Source organism: Sinocyclocheilus rhinocerous, unplaced genomic scaffold, assembly GCF_001515625.1.
Source record: "Sinocyclocheilus rhinocerous isolate Xijiao unplaced genomic scaffold, SAMN03320098_v1.1 scaffold2119, whole genome shotgun sequence".
Lineage (NCBI taxonomy): Eukaryota > Metazoa > Chordata > Actinopteri > Cypriniformes > Cyprinidae > Sinocyclocheilus > Sinocyclocheilus rhinocerous.
The window spans coordinates 91,710-108,461 of record NW_015629034.1 but is presented as its reverse complement, the minus strand read 5'-3'; the positions used below and the strand labels follow the sequence as shown (position 1 = coordinate 108,461).

General features: G+C 40.2%; 1 protein-coding gene across 5 annotated transcripts; it reads right to left on the bottom strand.

The window, feature by feature from the left end:
* Positions 1 to 2,175: 2,175 nt before the first annotated feature.
* Positions 2,176 to 9,805, bottom strand: LOC107738544 (tumor protein p53-inducible nuclear protein 2-like). Of its 5 annotated transcripts, none has more exons than XM_016550303.1 (4): positions 9,531 to 9,805; positions 7,397 to 7,736; positions 5,545 to 5,971; positions 2,176 to 2,879 (listed from the first exon to the last, which is right to left on the bottom strand). In XM_016550303.1, exons 2-4 carry the CDS (start codon positions 7,518 to 7,520, stop codon positions 2,612 to 2,614), a joined length of 819 nt encoding a protein of 272 aa, XP_016405789.1. In that variant the 5' UTR covers positions 7,521 to 7,736; positions 9,531 to 9,805; the 3' UTR covers positions 2,176 to 2,611. The 5 variants fall into 5 exon arrangements, with proteins under 5 accessions (XP_016405789.1, XP_016405787.1, XP_016405791.1 ...); XM_016550301.1 differs by having other exon boundaries at positions 9,540 to 9,805; XM_016550305.1 differs by having other exon boundaries at positions 5,545 to 5,671; positions 9,540 to 9,797.
* Between the last annotated feature and the right edge of the window lie 6,947 nt (positions 9,806 to 16,752).

Genomic DNA, 16,752 nt, shown 5'->3' with positions numbered 1-16,752 from the left:
GCATTGTCTGAAAAACGGATGTTTTGAGAAGCAGAGAAATGGTCATGGGAAACGTTTTCGTTCTTTGTCTCTGTGGTCACAGTGATTTCTCACAAATCATTAAGTGCGTGACAGGTAGGGGTTGCACCGACTAATCGACTAGTCGACTTCAATGCTCTGCCATGACGCTTTAAGCTTGACGTCGACTAGTCGCTGGTCCTATAGAGGGCTCAACAGGATAAGAAATCTTTGAAGGACTTCCACATTTACGCTCCGTTTCCAAACAGTTCAAATGACAAATAAATGCATACTCTGAAAGCGCTCCACAAGACCTGTGTGATTTATATTACTGGATGCTCGAAATTGAACGGGAGAATGCACGTTTTAAACAGCTTATTGTACAGGTAAGTTAATTGCCGTTCTAATCTAATGCGCTGCTGCAATGTAACGCACACACATAGGCTACATACAGTAGCTCGTACAGTACATCACGCGCAGATCGCGTGCGCACAATCATTCAGAGTGGAAATTTATTGTCAACACTGTTCTGTGATTTCTCAATAAAATAGCTTAGAAACTGAAAAGTTCAAGCATATATTTCTTAATAACTAAATCCCACAGCTTCACTACTAGTAGAGAGACGCTGCCAGGTAGAATTAATTCACACACGCAATCGCTCTCACTAATGCATTCCTATTAATGTAGTCTTTACTGTGCTACTTTATCTGTATCTGATTTAGAACGAGCAGAAATCTGTGAGAAATATAACGACCCAAAGACAAAAGAACTGATAAAAATGAGCCGTTATAAGAGCAATAGTCATGTGGGCAGCGCTGTGTCATATGCCATAGCTGTGCACAAGGTGTTCGAGTCTTAGCTCCAGACTTTGTTCATTTGTTCATTAATGACGTCATCAGCGACTAGTCGACTTCGACTCGACTTTCATCACATAAAAGTCGACTTTATAAAATCAGAAGTCATTCAACCCCTAGTGACAGGGGAACTTTCGAGCTACACTGAAAACTTTGCAGTGGACAAGCACATGAAGGGACTGATTTTTTATTATTTTTTTTGTGGTCAATCTCACAAAAACATCAAGACAAATTGCATCCCAAAATCAAAAGCAATTGTAATATGCACAATATGCAGCCATCTTGACATGTTTTGTGAGATTCACCCATCAGTAATCCTCCATGAAGCAAATAGAGTCACAATCTATACTATCCTGCACATTCTAAGCAATTATATCCATAGCCTATGGCAACCTCTCCTCGTTCTATATGTTGATCATGTGAGCTGTAAAGATAATTAGTAATGTGTTGTTGGCATAGTATGAGTACTATTCATGATGGACTCGACCTCAGTTTACCTGAAGGCTCCGTTTCAAAATCTAGTGAGCTAGATTCCTTAAGAAGCTGCCTCAAGAGACATGAATTAAAATAGACTTCAATAGATTTTGATGGTAACATGTTGCTAAGCTGTTTTCTATACTTTTTGGTACTGAATGAGTTACAAAGTGCACAAGAGTTTTGATGCTTACAGTTGATTCCAATAGAGTTTGGTGTTAGCATGTTGCTAAGCTAGCGCAAGGCAACACTCTAATAAGCACAAATTCATAGCACACATAAATATTGGGTGAAAATATCTATTTTTAAATACACTGGGGTATTTTTTCCCATTCAGAGTATGTACAGAATTGACAGTGCCCGCTTTCTCCACCATCTTGAATTGATTTCTTCATTGAAACTGTCTTCTCTTTGAAGGATACTGCCTTTGTGGAAGCACACCTATAAAATGTGTTTCCTAGATGCTGTCTAGATAGGGATCCCACTAGGTTTAGGAACAGAGGTCATATAATAGCAAACAATTAAATGAAATTGTTTGGGGGTTGAATTACTTTTGAAAGTTAGCACCACTATGCTGAAAATCAGGCAGCAACATCTACTTTGAAATGACCTCTTTACAAACATATCCCACTAGATTTGTCTTGCTCTGCAAACTCTCAACTGCTTGTATCTGTTTCTATTCTTGCTCACACCTTTATCTACATAGATAAAGTGGTGGATGCTGCACACTGGTGGTGGATGAGGAGATACCCCCTGACAATGTAAAGCGCTTTGAGTGCCTAGAAAAGCGCTATATAAATGTAATGAATTATTATTATTATTACATACATCTCATTCTTGTTGTTTTTAAGTGACCCTTCTATTGCTGTAGTAGCTTTTCTTAAATGTGACATTGCAGGGTACGAATCTCTTCTGGAAATCTTAGGGTCATGTTTCAATGAAGCATTCAGTGCTTGGTTCATTCTTTTGACAATTTAACCTGATTATATTTCAACGAACAGTGCCAATGTACCTGAAGTGTCATTGTTATACATTTAGAGGGATACATGTAAAGATACAGAGTTTACACGTGTCTCCTTTTCAGCTATACTCCCAGACTGGGAAACTGATTTAGGCTGGTGCTCAAAAACAAACTTGATTAATATGAAACTGAATAAAATTATTGACATAAAACCAGTAAAAGCAAAAGGAGGACTTTAGAGGTCAATTAAGAAGGTAGGGGATTCATTGGGAGGTGTGGGTTTCTTGGGGTGTGTAATAATGCCCTCAATGTAAACTTTGATGCCTCAGTGGCAGACGTTGCGCTGGCACGGTTGGTGCAGGAAGGAGTTGCGGGTGTGGGTCGCACGCCGTTGGACCTGTTCACGCACACGGTTTTGTCGCTGCATGCGGTTGCGTGCCAGGTGGCGACGCTCAGTGCGGGCTTTGGCCCTCTGGACCCTGGAGACCTGGGTGACTTTAGCAAGGGCTCCAGCCTGTGCGGCTGCTCCTCGGGTCACCCGTGTGGGCATGCTGCTCCTGGTCACAGCAGGCACTGCTGATTCAGACATCCGGCTGGAACAGTGCAGATAGGAGGAAGAATGGGATACGTTTGAGTGAGAAGCAAATGTACAGAATGGAGTGAAATTGAAATGAGAAGAAAAGAAGATGGAAGACAAAATTAAGACAGTGTCCTCAAAACTCTGAAACAACTGAATTAACGTTTTGATATTCAGCATGATTTTTTTTGGTTTAAATCAGGGGTGTCCTAGTCTCAGCCTCAGACGTCACGCCCATGGACCATTGGCTGAATGTCTGATGCATATGGCACACAAAAGTGGAAACACTTCAGGAGTTTCGAAGTCGTCATCGGATTTGTTGAATTCTACAGGATTTCCGGGAGACGTGTGTCGCATTCTATAAGGTTCCGCCTGGGAACAAGGATACCGTGGCGCCAAACCCCCTCACGAAAGAAGAAAGCCGTCGTGTTTACAACTGTGACGACGAGCGCTTATCAGGATCAACTAAACGCTGGATTCTCAAAAGTATGTGAAATATTTAAAGTTCATGGCACAGAATCTTTCAAATACGTCCGAGAGTTTTACACACCGTTCTGTTATTGTGGTGACATTTCCACGCCCCGAAACGTGCCGCTGAATGAAACGAACTGTGATTGGTTGTTTGACATGTCGGTTAAACGGCCTCATGGGCGGGACTTGGCCAAAGAAAGCTGCCATGGATTCCAGACCTTCAGCCGTCAGTCTGATGGTCTGGCTACGCTAGACTGGGGGTGTCCAAACCTGCTCCTGGAGAGCCAAGGTCCTGCAGAGTTTATCTCCAGTTTGCCCCAACACACCTTGATTATCTGGTTCAGGTGTGTTTAATTGGGGGTGGAGATAAACTCTGCAGGAGGCCCTTGAGGACCAGGATTGTACACCCTTGCTGACAAATCCTACAAAAGGGGTGTCCAAACCTGCTCCTGGAGGGCAAACATCCTGAAGAGTTTAGCTCCAACCAGCACCAACACGCTTGCCTGGAAGTTTCTAGTAAGTCTGAAGATCATGATTAGTTTGGCTCTATCTGAAATTGCACCCTATATCTTTAAATTGGGCCCTATTTGAGGGGACAGCCATTTGTAGTGGTGTCCGAAACAATAGTGGACGTTCTCGCATGCACTCATTCAGTTCCACAATGCACCGAGTGTACAACCGGTGCACGCTCAACGGCTAGAGAATACCCATAATGCACTGTGAGAGTCGCACGCTGAATGAATTCCCGCATCTCGCCAGAAGAAGGCGCCCGCAGCTGAATCATCCATCCATTCATTTTACAAACCGCTTGTCCATGGCGTAATACAGTGTAATACAACACAGGTAGAAATTTATTGTAAATTGATTATTATATTGTTGAACTAGGGTTTATGCATAATTTCCATGACAGAGTTCAAGATAAATCCTTTAATCTTACTACTGGAGCTGCCAGTTTTAAATGATTATTAAAGAGCAAGCACAAACTATGCAAAAGCGGCAGTCCTTCTGGTGCACTCACTCACTCGTTTTCATTCACTCCTTCAAGTGAACTGTATTAGTGGCCTAATGTAGGGAATAGTGAATAAGGGTATAGTGGGCAATTTCTGATACAGTCTTTGTTCAGGTTGGAGATAAACTCTGCAGGACAGTGGCCTTTCAGGAACAGGTTTGGACACCTGTCCTACAATATTAATCATATACAGATTTTGAATGCATTGGTTTATAGTTGAACAAAAATGGTTATCAACAGCCAATATTTTCAATTGGCCTATATTTTCTATCGGGAATGTCTGATCTTTTTGATATTGAGAATATTAGTGCAGAGCACGTTTTAGAGGCAGTGTACCAAATTTTGTAAAAATTGTCCACCAGGTGGTCCTATAATACGTGAATTTCTTAAAGGCTATGTCCGAAAGCTGATTGCATGACAGCATTTACGAACAAAGGTACCTTCCGAAATTGATTTTGGATGGGCTTCTGAGGTGGCATAATAGTTTAATGATCTACAGCAAAACAGAAAGAGCTTTTGTAATAACTAAGCAAATATTTAATTACTACAGTACTCATTTCTTGCTAGAATGAAATCAAAAGTGGAAAAAGTTGGAAAAAAACATACATTTAAACAAACTAACTACAACTTTCAGATGCCATCTTTATTTTTAGCTCAATTCGGAATCGAATGCATAGGATTGTGGGATATCAAAGGTGCAGCGAAGGATACATCTATGCTGCCTTCAAAAATCAATCAGATGAAAATATCTCAGTAGACAGGATATGACACGAATGCAGATTTTTTCTGATTAAGGTTGGAGCAAAACTCCTAGGATCCCTGAAATAGGCTCAACAAAATGTCCAATGTCAGCAAGTAATAAAGATGTGTTAGTCCAGGGGTGTCCAAACTTGGTCCTGGAGGGCCACTGTCCTGCAGAGTTTAGCTTCAGCTTGCCTCAGCACACCTGCCTGGAAGTTTCCAGTTTGCCTAGTAAGACCTTGATTAGCTGGTTCAGGTGTGTTTAATTGGGATTGGAGCTAAACTCTGCAGGACATTGGCCCTCCAGGAACAGGATTGGACACCCCAGCATTAGTCCTTCCATGTTTTTGTCCTAACCAATTGTTACAACAAGACATTCTGTCATTTTATTTCACAAATAACAGAAACGAAGTAAAATCTCACGGCAGAAAAGAATGCAAACAGCAGAAGTGAAATTTACCTGACACTGCCAGCCAAGCTGGTGGTGCTCTCTTCCACCGGGAGAGGGCCAGCTGAGACGTACACGGACATGCTGGGGTGCTCGATGAGGAGGTCCTCCATGGGGCTAGCCTCCGCCGTGGCTCCCTCTGCAGTAAAACAGGGGGGAGGGGTGACAAACCAGCTCTCATCCATGCTGCAGTCACTACAGGAGCTTGAGCCCCGCTCGCTTAAGAACACATTCACTTCTACTGACTCAAGGTGAGAGAAGGAGGCGGGATCAGGAGGAGAGCTGATGGAAGGGAAGGAAGGATGTGCTGCCTGTATTCTGCCTGCTCTAGTCCTGCGGTTTCTGCAGGTGGGAGGAGAGGGGCCGCATATCTGAGATGCATGACATTCACTGCGGGGACGGGCGCATGCTACTGAAGCTGCCTCTGGCCCATCCTCACCTTCAGTGAAGTAGGAAGTGACAGAAGACAGAACAGGGTGTGTTTCCAGAATATGAAAGGTTTGGTTGAAGCCATGCGAGTGGGGGATGCCAGTACCATGAGCACACATACCAAAAAAAGGAATTCATTCAAATATGGACAAATGAGAAGGGATACAGAAAAATATAGAAAATAGGAATACTGCCATTAGTGTCTTATAACCCTTTTAAAATATCATTATCACCATGTATTACTTTATAAAGTCTCAACGACTTTGTTCCAAAACCTAGTGAGACGCCATGTGCAGCATTGCAAAAGGGATATGTGTCATTTCTAGTAAAAGGCCCAATTGGAACCAGTATAGCAACACTGGCTCAACCATTGGCACAGTTGGATGGGACTGTCGGGAATAATGGCTAATATAAGGGGAGATTGGCACTGAAGTTACACACTTCACCTTACTTATGTCCTGTGGGAGTAACAAAACTCAGATCTCAAGAGGGTGACAGAGTTACCTTTGAATGCCTGTTCATTAAACCAGGCTATTATTTCAGGTAGTTATAAACATGTTGACAGTTGCTTAGAGATAAGCAACTGCTGCGTTCGAATGGCCTACTACTTTCCAGAGAGGTTCTGGAGTGTGCATTTGATGTCCTCTTTACTATGAAGAGAGGAGTTGTGAATGGCACACAACTGACGCTGGTAGGTCATGTGACAACATGGTGGCTGTAGTACATCCGAATTATATTCATACTACTCATATTTAGACTATATAGAACATTTTTTAATTCTTTCAAATCAAATGTAGTATTTACTAGACAGTATGTGGTTTCGGACTGTGATGGTAGTTGATCTGGAATAGAAAACTATGCTAATTTAGTTAATGTTGCTATTTGTGCTAATGCACATTATAGCACCATTTGCATTCTTTGCGTTATTAATTGCGGTCTGGCACATTTTGGAACTCAACAACACACAAAATTGAGCATGTGTAGCTAGAAGTGTTTATGTTTACATACTCACATAAAGTATGTTTTGGGCCTTAGAGTATCACATTTTTAGCTTAGCAACATGCTAATGTCAAACGCTATTGGAATCAACAATGTTAGCATTTGATTCCTGTGTGCTTTTCATATGTGACTGAAAAAACAGTTGCTGGCAATATAAAAACATTTCAGACCAGGTTCTGTGGTGGTTGTGATGTTGCCTCAGAAGATAGCTGCCTTAGGCAGTTCACTAGGTTTTGGAACCAAGCTGATGTTTTCAAAATTAATATATTAATATTAATCCACTGCATACAGTAGATTGTTGCCTTGTTACCCCAACATACTCTTCAGACTTGAAACTACCATGCATATAATTTACTCCTTGCCTTTATTTTGTGATCTGTATAAATGTATGTCCCATTAAAGACAGTGTTTCTCGTTGTTTGTGTAGGACACTCACCGTGCAGATTGACCAGGAGCCATCCCTCTTCATCAGCCTCAGACACACAGGGCTTCGGTCCCTTCAGATCTGGAGTAACTTCTTCTTCGCTTCCGAAGAACAAACTGGTGAACCGCTGGAACATGACTGTCTCGGAGGTCAAAGGTCACAGTTTTTTGTTTCCTGAGGGATAGCTGCCGTATAAGGTTTTTTTTTTTAATAGCTATTTTATTAACTATAGTCACTAATGTTGTTGTTTTTCAGTGATGTAACAGATGGCAGGTTGATCACAGGTGTATGGGCCTTTTTTGAGTCTCAGAGAAGGCGCAGTGTAATATAAGGTCTCACTTGGTGCAAAGATCTACATTTGATAAAGACAGAGAAAAAAAGAAGAACAGAATTGGTCAAGAAACCAACATTTCATAAAAATAACATTTAGCAACCTCTAGAACAACAGATTTGGTGGCACTACAAGTATTTGGTGACATTTTATAATATAATATAATAAATATAATATAATATAATAATGTGGTTCAGAAATTATTTGTATCACTATTATGTAAATGTAATTTTTTTATTCTTATTTTTTTTTTGCATTACAGAATTGGTATTTAGGGTGGAAATACACTTTGTCATAAAACTGTCATGAAAATAATGTCACAGTGTAAAAAAAATCATAATGGTCCTAAACACGCTACATTTCTTTTAAATGTAATATTTTTATCTTGTAATTTTAGGTTGACCGGTACTTGTTAATTATGACTGGAATATGAATATTACATTTAACCAGTATCTACCAGTCTCTGTTAGAATTTTAAATTGAATTTTAATCATAAGAGAGATTACAATTACCATTATAGTTATGAGTGATCCATGAACTATATATACAGTATATGTGAACTATTTGTTCGTATATACATAATACGAACAAATAGTTCATACATAAGGCTCCCCTGCAGGCGGGCTGTCTAAAAGTGTCCGTCAGTGGGCGGGGCTTCAACCCTGCGTGACGATGGCGTCACAGGCGCAACTGACCCCGCCCTCGTGAGACCAGCGGACAGAGGATGAAATAACAGAAAGGAAGCAGGGTCATTCTGATAGAAACCAGCAAAAACAACCCTGTTTATGACTATGGCTTTAGCAGCAAGATATGAAAATAGTTTTTTCTTTTTCTCAGATAAACTGAATGCATTCACCAGGAAGGAAAATGCGTTTATGAAAATGAATTTATCGTTCGTCTGACAGATGCTGCTTGAAAACAACATCGAATCGTGTGTTTACCGACGTATCCTGTGTGAATACTGGGCAGCCGTGGCCATATGCTTGAAAAACAGTACAGCAAAACACGAACATGAGTGCAAAACCTAAAAATCACATTCTGTTCAGTAATAAAGCTGGTTTCATCACAATCCGACGGATGATAAACGAGTAACAGATACAGGCTTGTCCCTGTCGTAAAATATCAGAAATCAACCCCAAACGTCGACTTGAAAACACAATATTGGCATGACCAACGATTGGCTATTTTAGGACGACTTCTGTAAGAAAAGACACGAGAAAACCATCGACTGGCTTGGTTTAGTTACTGCTACGAGTCCTACGATCTGTGACCAGAGCAAAACAGTAATGATGCTGTCTTATGACAAGAGAATAAAACAGTTCATACAGATCCATTTATGGACAATCTGCAGTTTATGGACAGATGTTATTAGCGCTTGCTTTCTACAAGGCAGGTCTAAATTCTGCTCCGAAACAGATCTCGCTTTAAAAGACTGAAAGAGATCTTACCTGTCTTACCTGCAAAATTATTCAAGTTGTAAACGCGACGACCACACAATAAAAACCACAAAAATCTTAAAGCATAGCTTTAGGTGTTCTCTTTATATGAGGTAGTAAATTCACAAAAAATATGAAAAAGTCTTTCTTTGGTTTAGTTACTGCTACGAGTCCTACGATCTGTGACCAGAGCAAAACAGTAATGATGCTGTCTTATGACAAGAGAATAAAACAGTTCATACAGATCCATTTATGGACAATCTGCAGTTTATGGACAGATGTTATTAGCGCTTGCGTTCTACAAGGCAGGTCTGATCTAGTCCAGACTAAATTCTGCTCCGAAACAGATCTCGCTTTAAAAGACTGAAAGAGATCTTACCTGTCTTACCTGCAAAAGTATTCAAGTTGTAAACGCGACGACCACACAATAAAAACCACAAAAATCTTAAAGCATAGCTTTAGGTGTTCTCTTTATATGAGGTAGTAAATTCACAAAAAATATGAAAAAGTCTTTCTTCTCAGAAGAAATCTGCGTGTAAATTCTGGTTTACACGTCGTTTCAGTCGGAGCATCTGCAGCTTGTGTGTGTGTGTGTGTGTGTGTGTTTCCAGCAGATATGGTTTGTGATGTTATTGCTTCGCCAGCTGATCCGCAGATCAGAATATAGAACGTTCAAAACAGCTGATTGTGACGTCACGGCGCTGGTAGCAACGGCCTGACTCCGCCCACTCCGGCCGCTGGACCAATCAGAGCTTTACACCAGATCCAGCGCTGTACGTGAAGCGGTGGGGGTCGGGCAGATAGTGGGTTAAGGCTAGAAGGGATACAGCAAAAACTACTGGGCATGCGCACATCAATATAGCGTCATTTTTCTTACACTGTACAACAATAATTACTATTTTTGCATTATTGTAAGGGGTAGGTTTAGGGTTGGGGTAGGTGTAGACGTTAATAAAACACAATCTAATAGGTAGAAAAATTAATTTATAGTTAGTTTCCGGTTTTTGCTGTATCCCTTCTAGCCACAACCCAGATAGTGCTATCAGCGATTCCTTGTGTCATATAGTTATTAAAAAAATCGCTTATGAAATCGCACAAATCTACAGTCAGCCTTAGAGGACAGACATCATTTAGTATGGCTTGTGTTGTTTTATCTTCTATAGAGTAATGCTGAGCAAGAATAAAGTTATATAGATGTTTACACTGTTAATAAAATTCTTTTTATCAAGCGAAGTTGAAAATCATTCAAACTGTGGAGTCAGAATTGTGTAACCATGGAAATAAAGGCCAAGCGAGCTGTGGTTAAAGATATGAAGTGATTTCACAGACGTGCATCACTCCTTTGATTATATTGTCATTGCCTTTGGCTTGTTGAAGGTGCCGGGTTGAAATAATGTCACTGGTCTGGCTTGGGCTGCTACGGTGCATTTCTGGTACTGCGGGTAATATGGTGTTATGTGAGCTCTGTCTCTTTAAACAGTGTTTGTAAATATTGCCTGTCCCTCCCTCTCCACATTCCTCATTATGGGGGCGGGACATAGACTGCCACGTGTCACAAGTAACCAATCACAACTCTTGGTCTGAACACAGACATGTCTGCAACCTATGGAGAACCTTTGGAAAGGCCTTGATGGTTGACTGGTGTTTTTAAGCTTCAGGGTCTTTAGATAGTAGCTCAGATTAATTTCACTTGCATCTTTGCTCTAACACTGGCAGACATGCAATAATTGTTTATGGTGATTACACATGAACGACATTCCGATTGCATGCATCTTAGGATTATGAGAGAGACAAATTTATAGATCAGAATATTATAAAGAACTTTAAAGTGGCCTCTTTTAATTTGAGTAAGTTATCTAAGAGACTAAAATCACAGTAATCACACAGCATTGCCCTTGTTCGTTCGTTCTTCCAGTGATCACAAATAAATGCATGTGAGAACACAGCCAAATATTATAACCTGTTCACCAGAGGAATGTGATATGTAGCCACCTCCACATTCCCACAGTCCATATACTAGAGATGATACTATTACATATGCCAAAACAATGACACCCTTCCCATAATTCCTCCCTTTCTCTGAGTCACCTGGTGATTGGTCTTCTACACCCTGCATGTGGTTGTCATTACTATTGAAATAATAACAATACACTTGGACATGATCCTGTATAAAACTGCTAGAACAATAATTAAAATGAAACAACTGAATAAACACAGACAAAAGCCTCCAGCCTGTACATTTATCTCACACCTGCCCTACAGAATCAAACAGGCACGGCACAACATGCCCTGTTTCGTACACGTGTAGTGTTTGGTACGTGATATAACATATTGAGCAAGCAAAGTGTTCTGCCATTAACCGGGATGTTTCACAAGCATAAATGTTTACACACACACACACACACACACACACACACACACACAAACACACAGGGACTCTCCATAGACATATTGATTTTTATATGGTACGACCTTTATATTTGATCTTCTAACCCTAACCCTCATCATTTAGTATGATTTATAAACTCTTTCCTTCATGATTTCCTTCGTTCTTTCCCGATATTTTGGTAACTACAGCACATCACGAGTGTATATTAGCACCATTTGTTGTTTGTTTTGGAATCTGATAGAACATTTGGTCCCAGAAATAGTGAAGCATGACATTAACAAGTGGATGATCTTTATTTTATGGAACATGGGGGGGGGAAAAACACTTCATTTCCCAGAATGCCCCCCAAGATTTTTCAAAATGGAGTCAAACAACATGAAGCAGGTTAGATGCACTCTTAAATCTAAAAGGAGCCAATTCCTTAAATTGTGAATTTTGCCCTAACCCTTGTCAAAAGACAGTGGTTCCTTGTTTCTTTCACAACATTGATCTGTTTCTTTAAGCAATGTCAACTTGTGACTCAACCAATAGCGTGACTTTGTGGTGGGGTGGAAAACCTGTTTGGAAACCACTATTGCTGCAAAAAATACACAACGCATCAAACATCAGTTTCTTGAAAGCTCTCTGTCTGTGCTTCCACCGCTGCATACGTCATTGTTTCCCAGCTATTTCCTCTCGTAAAGCTCGAGCGGCATAGGCTTGTTTGGCAGGTGTCTTCGCCTTAGCTTAAGGGTGGAAAAGTGGGTGAAAGTTCACTGTGCGGCGGTGTTATATTGTTAACTTTAGCAAGCTGTATATAACACTTGACTGGAGTGACACTCCTCACTATTTCTGAGCATCACAGCCTCCTAAAATGCTGGAATCTGTAGTTGGAGCACGTTTAGTTTAAGTCTGTTTAGTAACTAGCTTAAAGAGAGTATGAGGATTTGCAACTAGGTTCCTAAGTGGCTGTGAAAGACTTTTCCTGCTGGAAGTGTGTGTGTGTGTGTGTGTGCAAGATGGCAGATAATAACAGAGAGAGACAGACGGCTGTTTTGAGAACAAACACCACAACAGCTGACTTTACAGTAGCTCTCTACCCTTGACACTGTCATGTTTTGAAGTTATCTTCATGGCCCTCTTAACCTTTCCAGCGTCCTCACTAAAAACAGACATGGTAGCAGTGGCCACAGTGAACCGTCTGAAGTGCTTTCTATCTTGGATGTTAGGATGAGCTGGAGTGTGTGTGTGTGTGTGTGTGCAAGATGGCAGATAATAACAGAGGGACAGACGGCTGTTTTGAGAACAAACACCACAACAGCTGACTTTACAGTAGCTCTCTACCCTTGACACTGTCATGTTTTGAAGTTATCTTCATGGCCCTCTTAACCTTTCCAGCGTCCTCACTAAAAACAGACATGGTAGCAGTGGCCACAGTGAACCGTCTGAAGTGCTTTCTATCTTGGATGTTAGGATGAGCTGGAGGAGGAGCCAGATGAAAGCTTCATTACAAACGCTCAAATAGGACAGACTCTATAGAAACACATGAAAACCAATGCCAGTGAGCTTTTGTGATCCTATCTCATTCTGTTCAGTCACACTTAGAGGATCTTCCTTATTCAACTCTGTCAGGAATCCAGACAATGACTATATATCTTGTAATTTGCACAAACATGTTGGTACACTAAATGCTTTTTATAACTTACCTTTTATGGTTAATGATTCCTTTCAAGGCATTTTAAAACAGCCCCTTGAGACACTTTTCTGTTTTCTAATGCATGGTTTTGAACTGAGCCCAGTGCAATGCATTTGTGAATCTAGCATTTTAGACAGCAGCATAATTTTCCTATCTGCTGTTAGGATCGGCAGTCACGTTTTGGATCAGAGCTAATATGTAATGTCTTTGTTAATCAATGCTGTTAATCTCAACTGGCTGTCTCCACTGTAATATCACATAACATACAGTGTATCTTTTGTATCTAAAGAACAGACATGTTTGCAGGCAGAGAAAGTCCATTACAAACTGTACTTCAAGCCCTCACACACACACTCTCTCTCTTTTAGTCCTAATTCTCGGTAAGACTGAGGTCATTTCTGGGGCCTGCTGATCTGTCTCTGCTCTCACTCTTTATCTTTAGGGTTCACATGGAGCGTTTTTGGGTCAGAGTGGGATATGATGACATGCAGTAATCTAGCTGCAAGTCTTCAACCACTTTCTGGTGTTCTTTATAACATTGTTCAAATACAATAGCAGATAGTTCTTTGAACTAGACAGGGACAGTTCGAGAAATTACAATTTTATTTACTCAGCCTCCAAACTAGAGCTGCACGATTAATCGTTAAAAGATCACGATCTCTCTCAATTTATCCAGAATCGTGCAGCTCTAGTCCTGTTTTTTTGTTTTTTTTTGTACTTGAGTGCAATAAATTTTGGTTGAAAAAATGAGAATCGTGTAAGAGAATTGTGATCTCAATTCCCATGGAGAAAAATCGTGATTCACATTTTAGCAAGAATCGTGCAGCCCTACTCCAAACCTCTATGACTTTTCTTTCTTCAGGGGAACATAAAAGAAAAATGTCTCAGTGCTTAATTTTTGCAAAAAAGACACACCCATGTGACATTTTTTTCAGATATATTTTATTATATAAGTATATTTTTAAACATACTTAAAAAAAAACATTTCCAAATGGTACACTCTTAAAGATAAAGGTCCCAGAAGGGGGGTTCACATCAATACCATAAAAAGAACCATTTTGGGTTCCCCAAAAAACCTTTCAGTGAACAGTTCTTAAAAGAACTTATTTTAGTGTGAAGAACATTTGTGACCCTGGACCACAAAACCAAGTCATAAGTGTCAATTTTTCTAAATTGAGATTTATACATAATCTGAAAGCTGAATAAATAAGCTTTCCATTGATGTGTGGTTTGTTAGGATAGGACAATATTTGGCTGAGATACAACTATTTGAAAATCTGAAATCTGAGGGTGCAAAAAAATCTAAATATTGAGAAAATCGCCTTTAAAGTTGTCCAAATGAAGCTCTTAGCAATGCATATTACTAATCAAAAATTAAGTTTTGATATATTTACGGTAGGAAATTTACTAAATATCTTCATGGAACATGATCTTTACTTAATATCCTAATGATTTTTGGTATAAAAGAAAAAAACAATAATTTTGACCCATACAATGTATTGTTGGCTATTGCTACAAATATACCCCAGCGACTTAACACTGCTTTTGTGCTCCAGGGTCACATTTTAATAATCTAAAGAACATATTTCCACTAAAAGGACCTTTTGTAGAATGGAATGTTTCCAGGTTCTTCATGAAACCATCAGTTCCCATAAAGAACCTTTATATATATATTAAAATGTATTTACATAATTATATTTTTGATAGGTTTTTAGTTTAGTTTTAGTGTTTTCAGCTCAGTGCTGTTTACAGCATACATTTTTGGCGTAAGTATATTTCAGACAGAAAAAAAGATTGCTGAATGTGCAGCGGAGTCCAATATTTTTGGACCCCAACATTCTTCACTTTAACATTATAAAATGGACAATAATAAAAATCTCTGACTTACATTGAAGGAGGGACCTGAACACTTTAATAAGCATAGGCTACATGAATGTCATGGCAACAACCTCCAACACCCAGCACCATAGAGCTTTGCATAGACTAATACCACTCACATTTACATCAGCAAATGCAAAAGTCTAGCTGGATTTACAAGAGCTCAAGTAGTAAAAAAATCAAGAAAGGGAAGCAAGCAGGAGAAGAAAAGTGAAGCAAAATTGTATTATCTACTAAAGCATTTGCATAGAATTGATCTTCCGTTTGCAGCCGAGTGCTGTGACTCAAGTAAACACAGATGAAAGGGCTATAAATGGAGCTACTTCCTGCACTGTTCTCTCTGCTCAGTGACTAAGACACGCTCGTTCTGTGGCCTCCTCCTCCTCCTCATGGTCTTCTTCGCTCGCCTGATGTGTCTCTACACGACTGGAACAAACAGTCCCAGAGGAATGCCCTTGGCAGGAATATGAAGCACACAGAGTCACTGGGGATCAGACTCCACCAGAGATTAGGACCAAAAGAACAGTTATAACCTCTCACTCGATCACAATAAAATCAAAAGGGCTTTTTTTTTTAAAACATATGATCTTTGTCTTATCCTGCATCAGTGCACATTATTCTAAAGAAAAAAATAGCTTGTCTTCCAAATCTTTTAGTAAAATTCCTTTGCGAATAACGTCTGCAACCATTTTCTTCCCCTCCTGTGCAATCACCTGTCATATAGAGACCACTTTTCACCGTACAGTTAGATTAGAGCAATGAAACAGACTTGTTTGGCCTGTCTTATCAATGTTCTGTGTTTATCTGCGATCACGTACATACTGGTCAGGTTGATGGATAGTATGTGGGGTGAGTTTAAACCTCAGATTACATAACCTCTCTCTGCCCCGTCCTAAAATATCCTGCCCGGGCCTGTGTCTCCTCTTACCCTTAGCCTTTGCCTGATAACATAAACCTGCTCATGGAGCAGAGGTCGCGTGAAGAGACATGACAGGCCAGCAGATGGCGCATTGAAATGCAGGTTACGCAGCGTGTGATTGTGTACAAAACCTGCAGGTGAAGAGTTGTTTTTAAAGCAGCACTATGTAACTTTTGGCGCTCTAGCGGTTAATAAACAGAACTGCACACATCCCGCGGAAGAACATTCCAACCGGAGCTACTTCTCTAAGTTTATGTCTCTGGCGATTCACGCAGGTATGTGTTACTCCGCAGCGGTGACGACCCGACCAGCCTACAATAGTCCAAATATAAGTACTTATTATAAGTGTACCGTAGTGATTAGGAATAAGACAAAAAACGCGGTTTGGAAGATGAATTCATGATGTACTCGCTCATTATATACATTTAGCAAATTTTGAACACAGAAAAAGTTACATAGTGCTGCTTTAAGGCCTCTAAATTTCTAACATGACTAGAGCTGTTGTTCACAATCCACTCAGGGGCGTAGATTACGCGGAGGACGTGTCCCCCCACTTTTAATATCACGTAAATTCGTCCCCCGCGCTTTTTCGGGCAAGTGTGTTTGCATAGAGGTTTTCAAGAGCCGGTGTGAATAAATATAGATTTAAATTAAAAGAGACAGGATAGTCTGTGCATGACCTGATGTTTTATTCGGACCCAGAATAAGGCGAGATGAACATCACGGAGCGCTAAACACTC

What these genes read in the sequence shown, in the direction of transcription:
- LOC107738544 (XM_016550303.1), bottom strand. Translation starts at nt 7,520, where the DNA reads ATGTTCCAGCGGTTCACCAGTTTGTTCTTCGGAAGCGAAGAAGAAGTT. An exon ending in GCTCCTGGTCAATCTGCACG is followed by an intron (nt 5,972 to 7,396) that starts GTGAGTGTCCTA and finishes ACTTCACTGAAG; the next exon opens with GTGAGGATGGGCCAGAGGCA. An exon ending in AGCTTGGCTGGCAGTGTCAG is followed by an intron (nt 2,880 to 5,544) that starts GTAAATTTCACT and finishes GCACTGTTCCAG; the next exon opens with CCGGATGTCTGAATCAGCAG.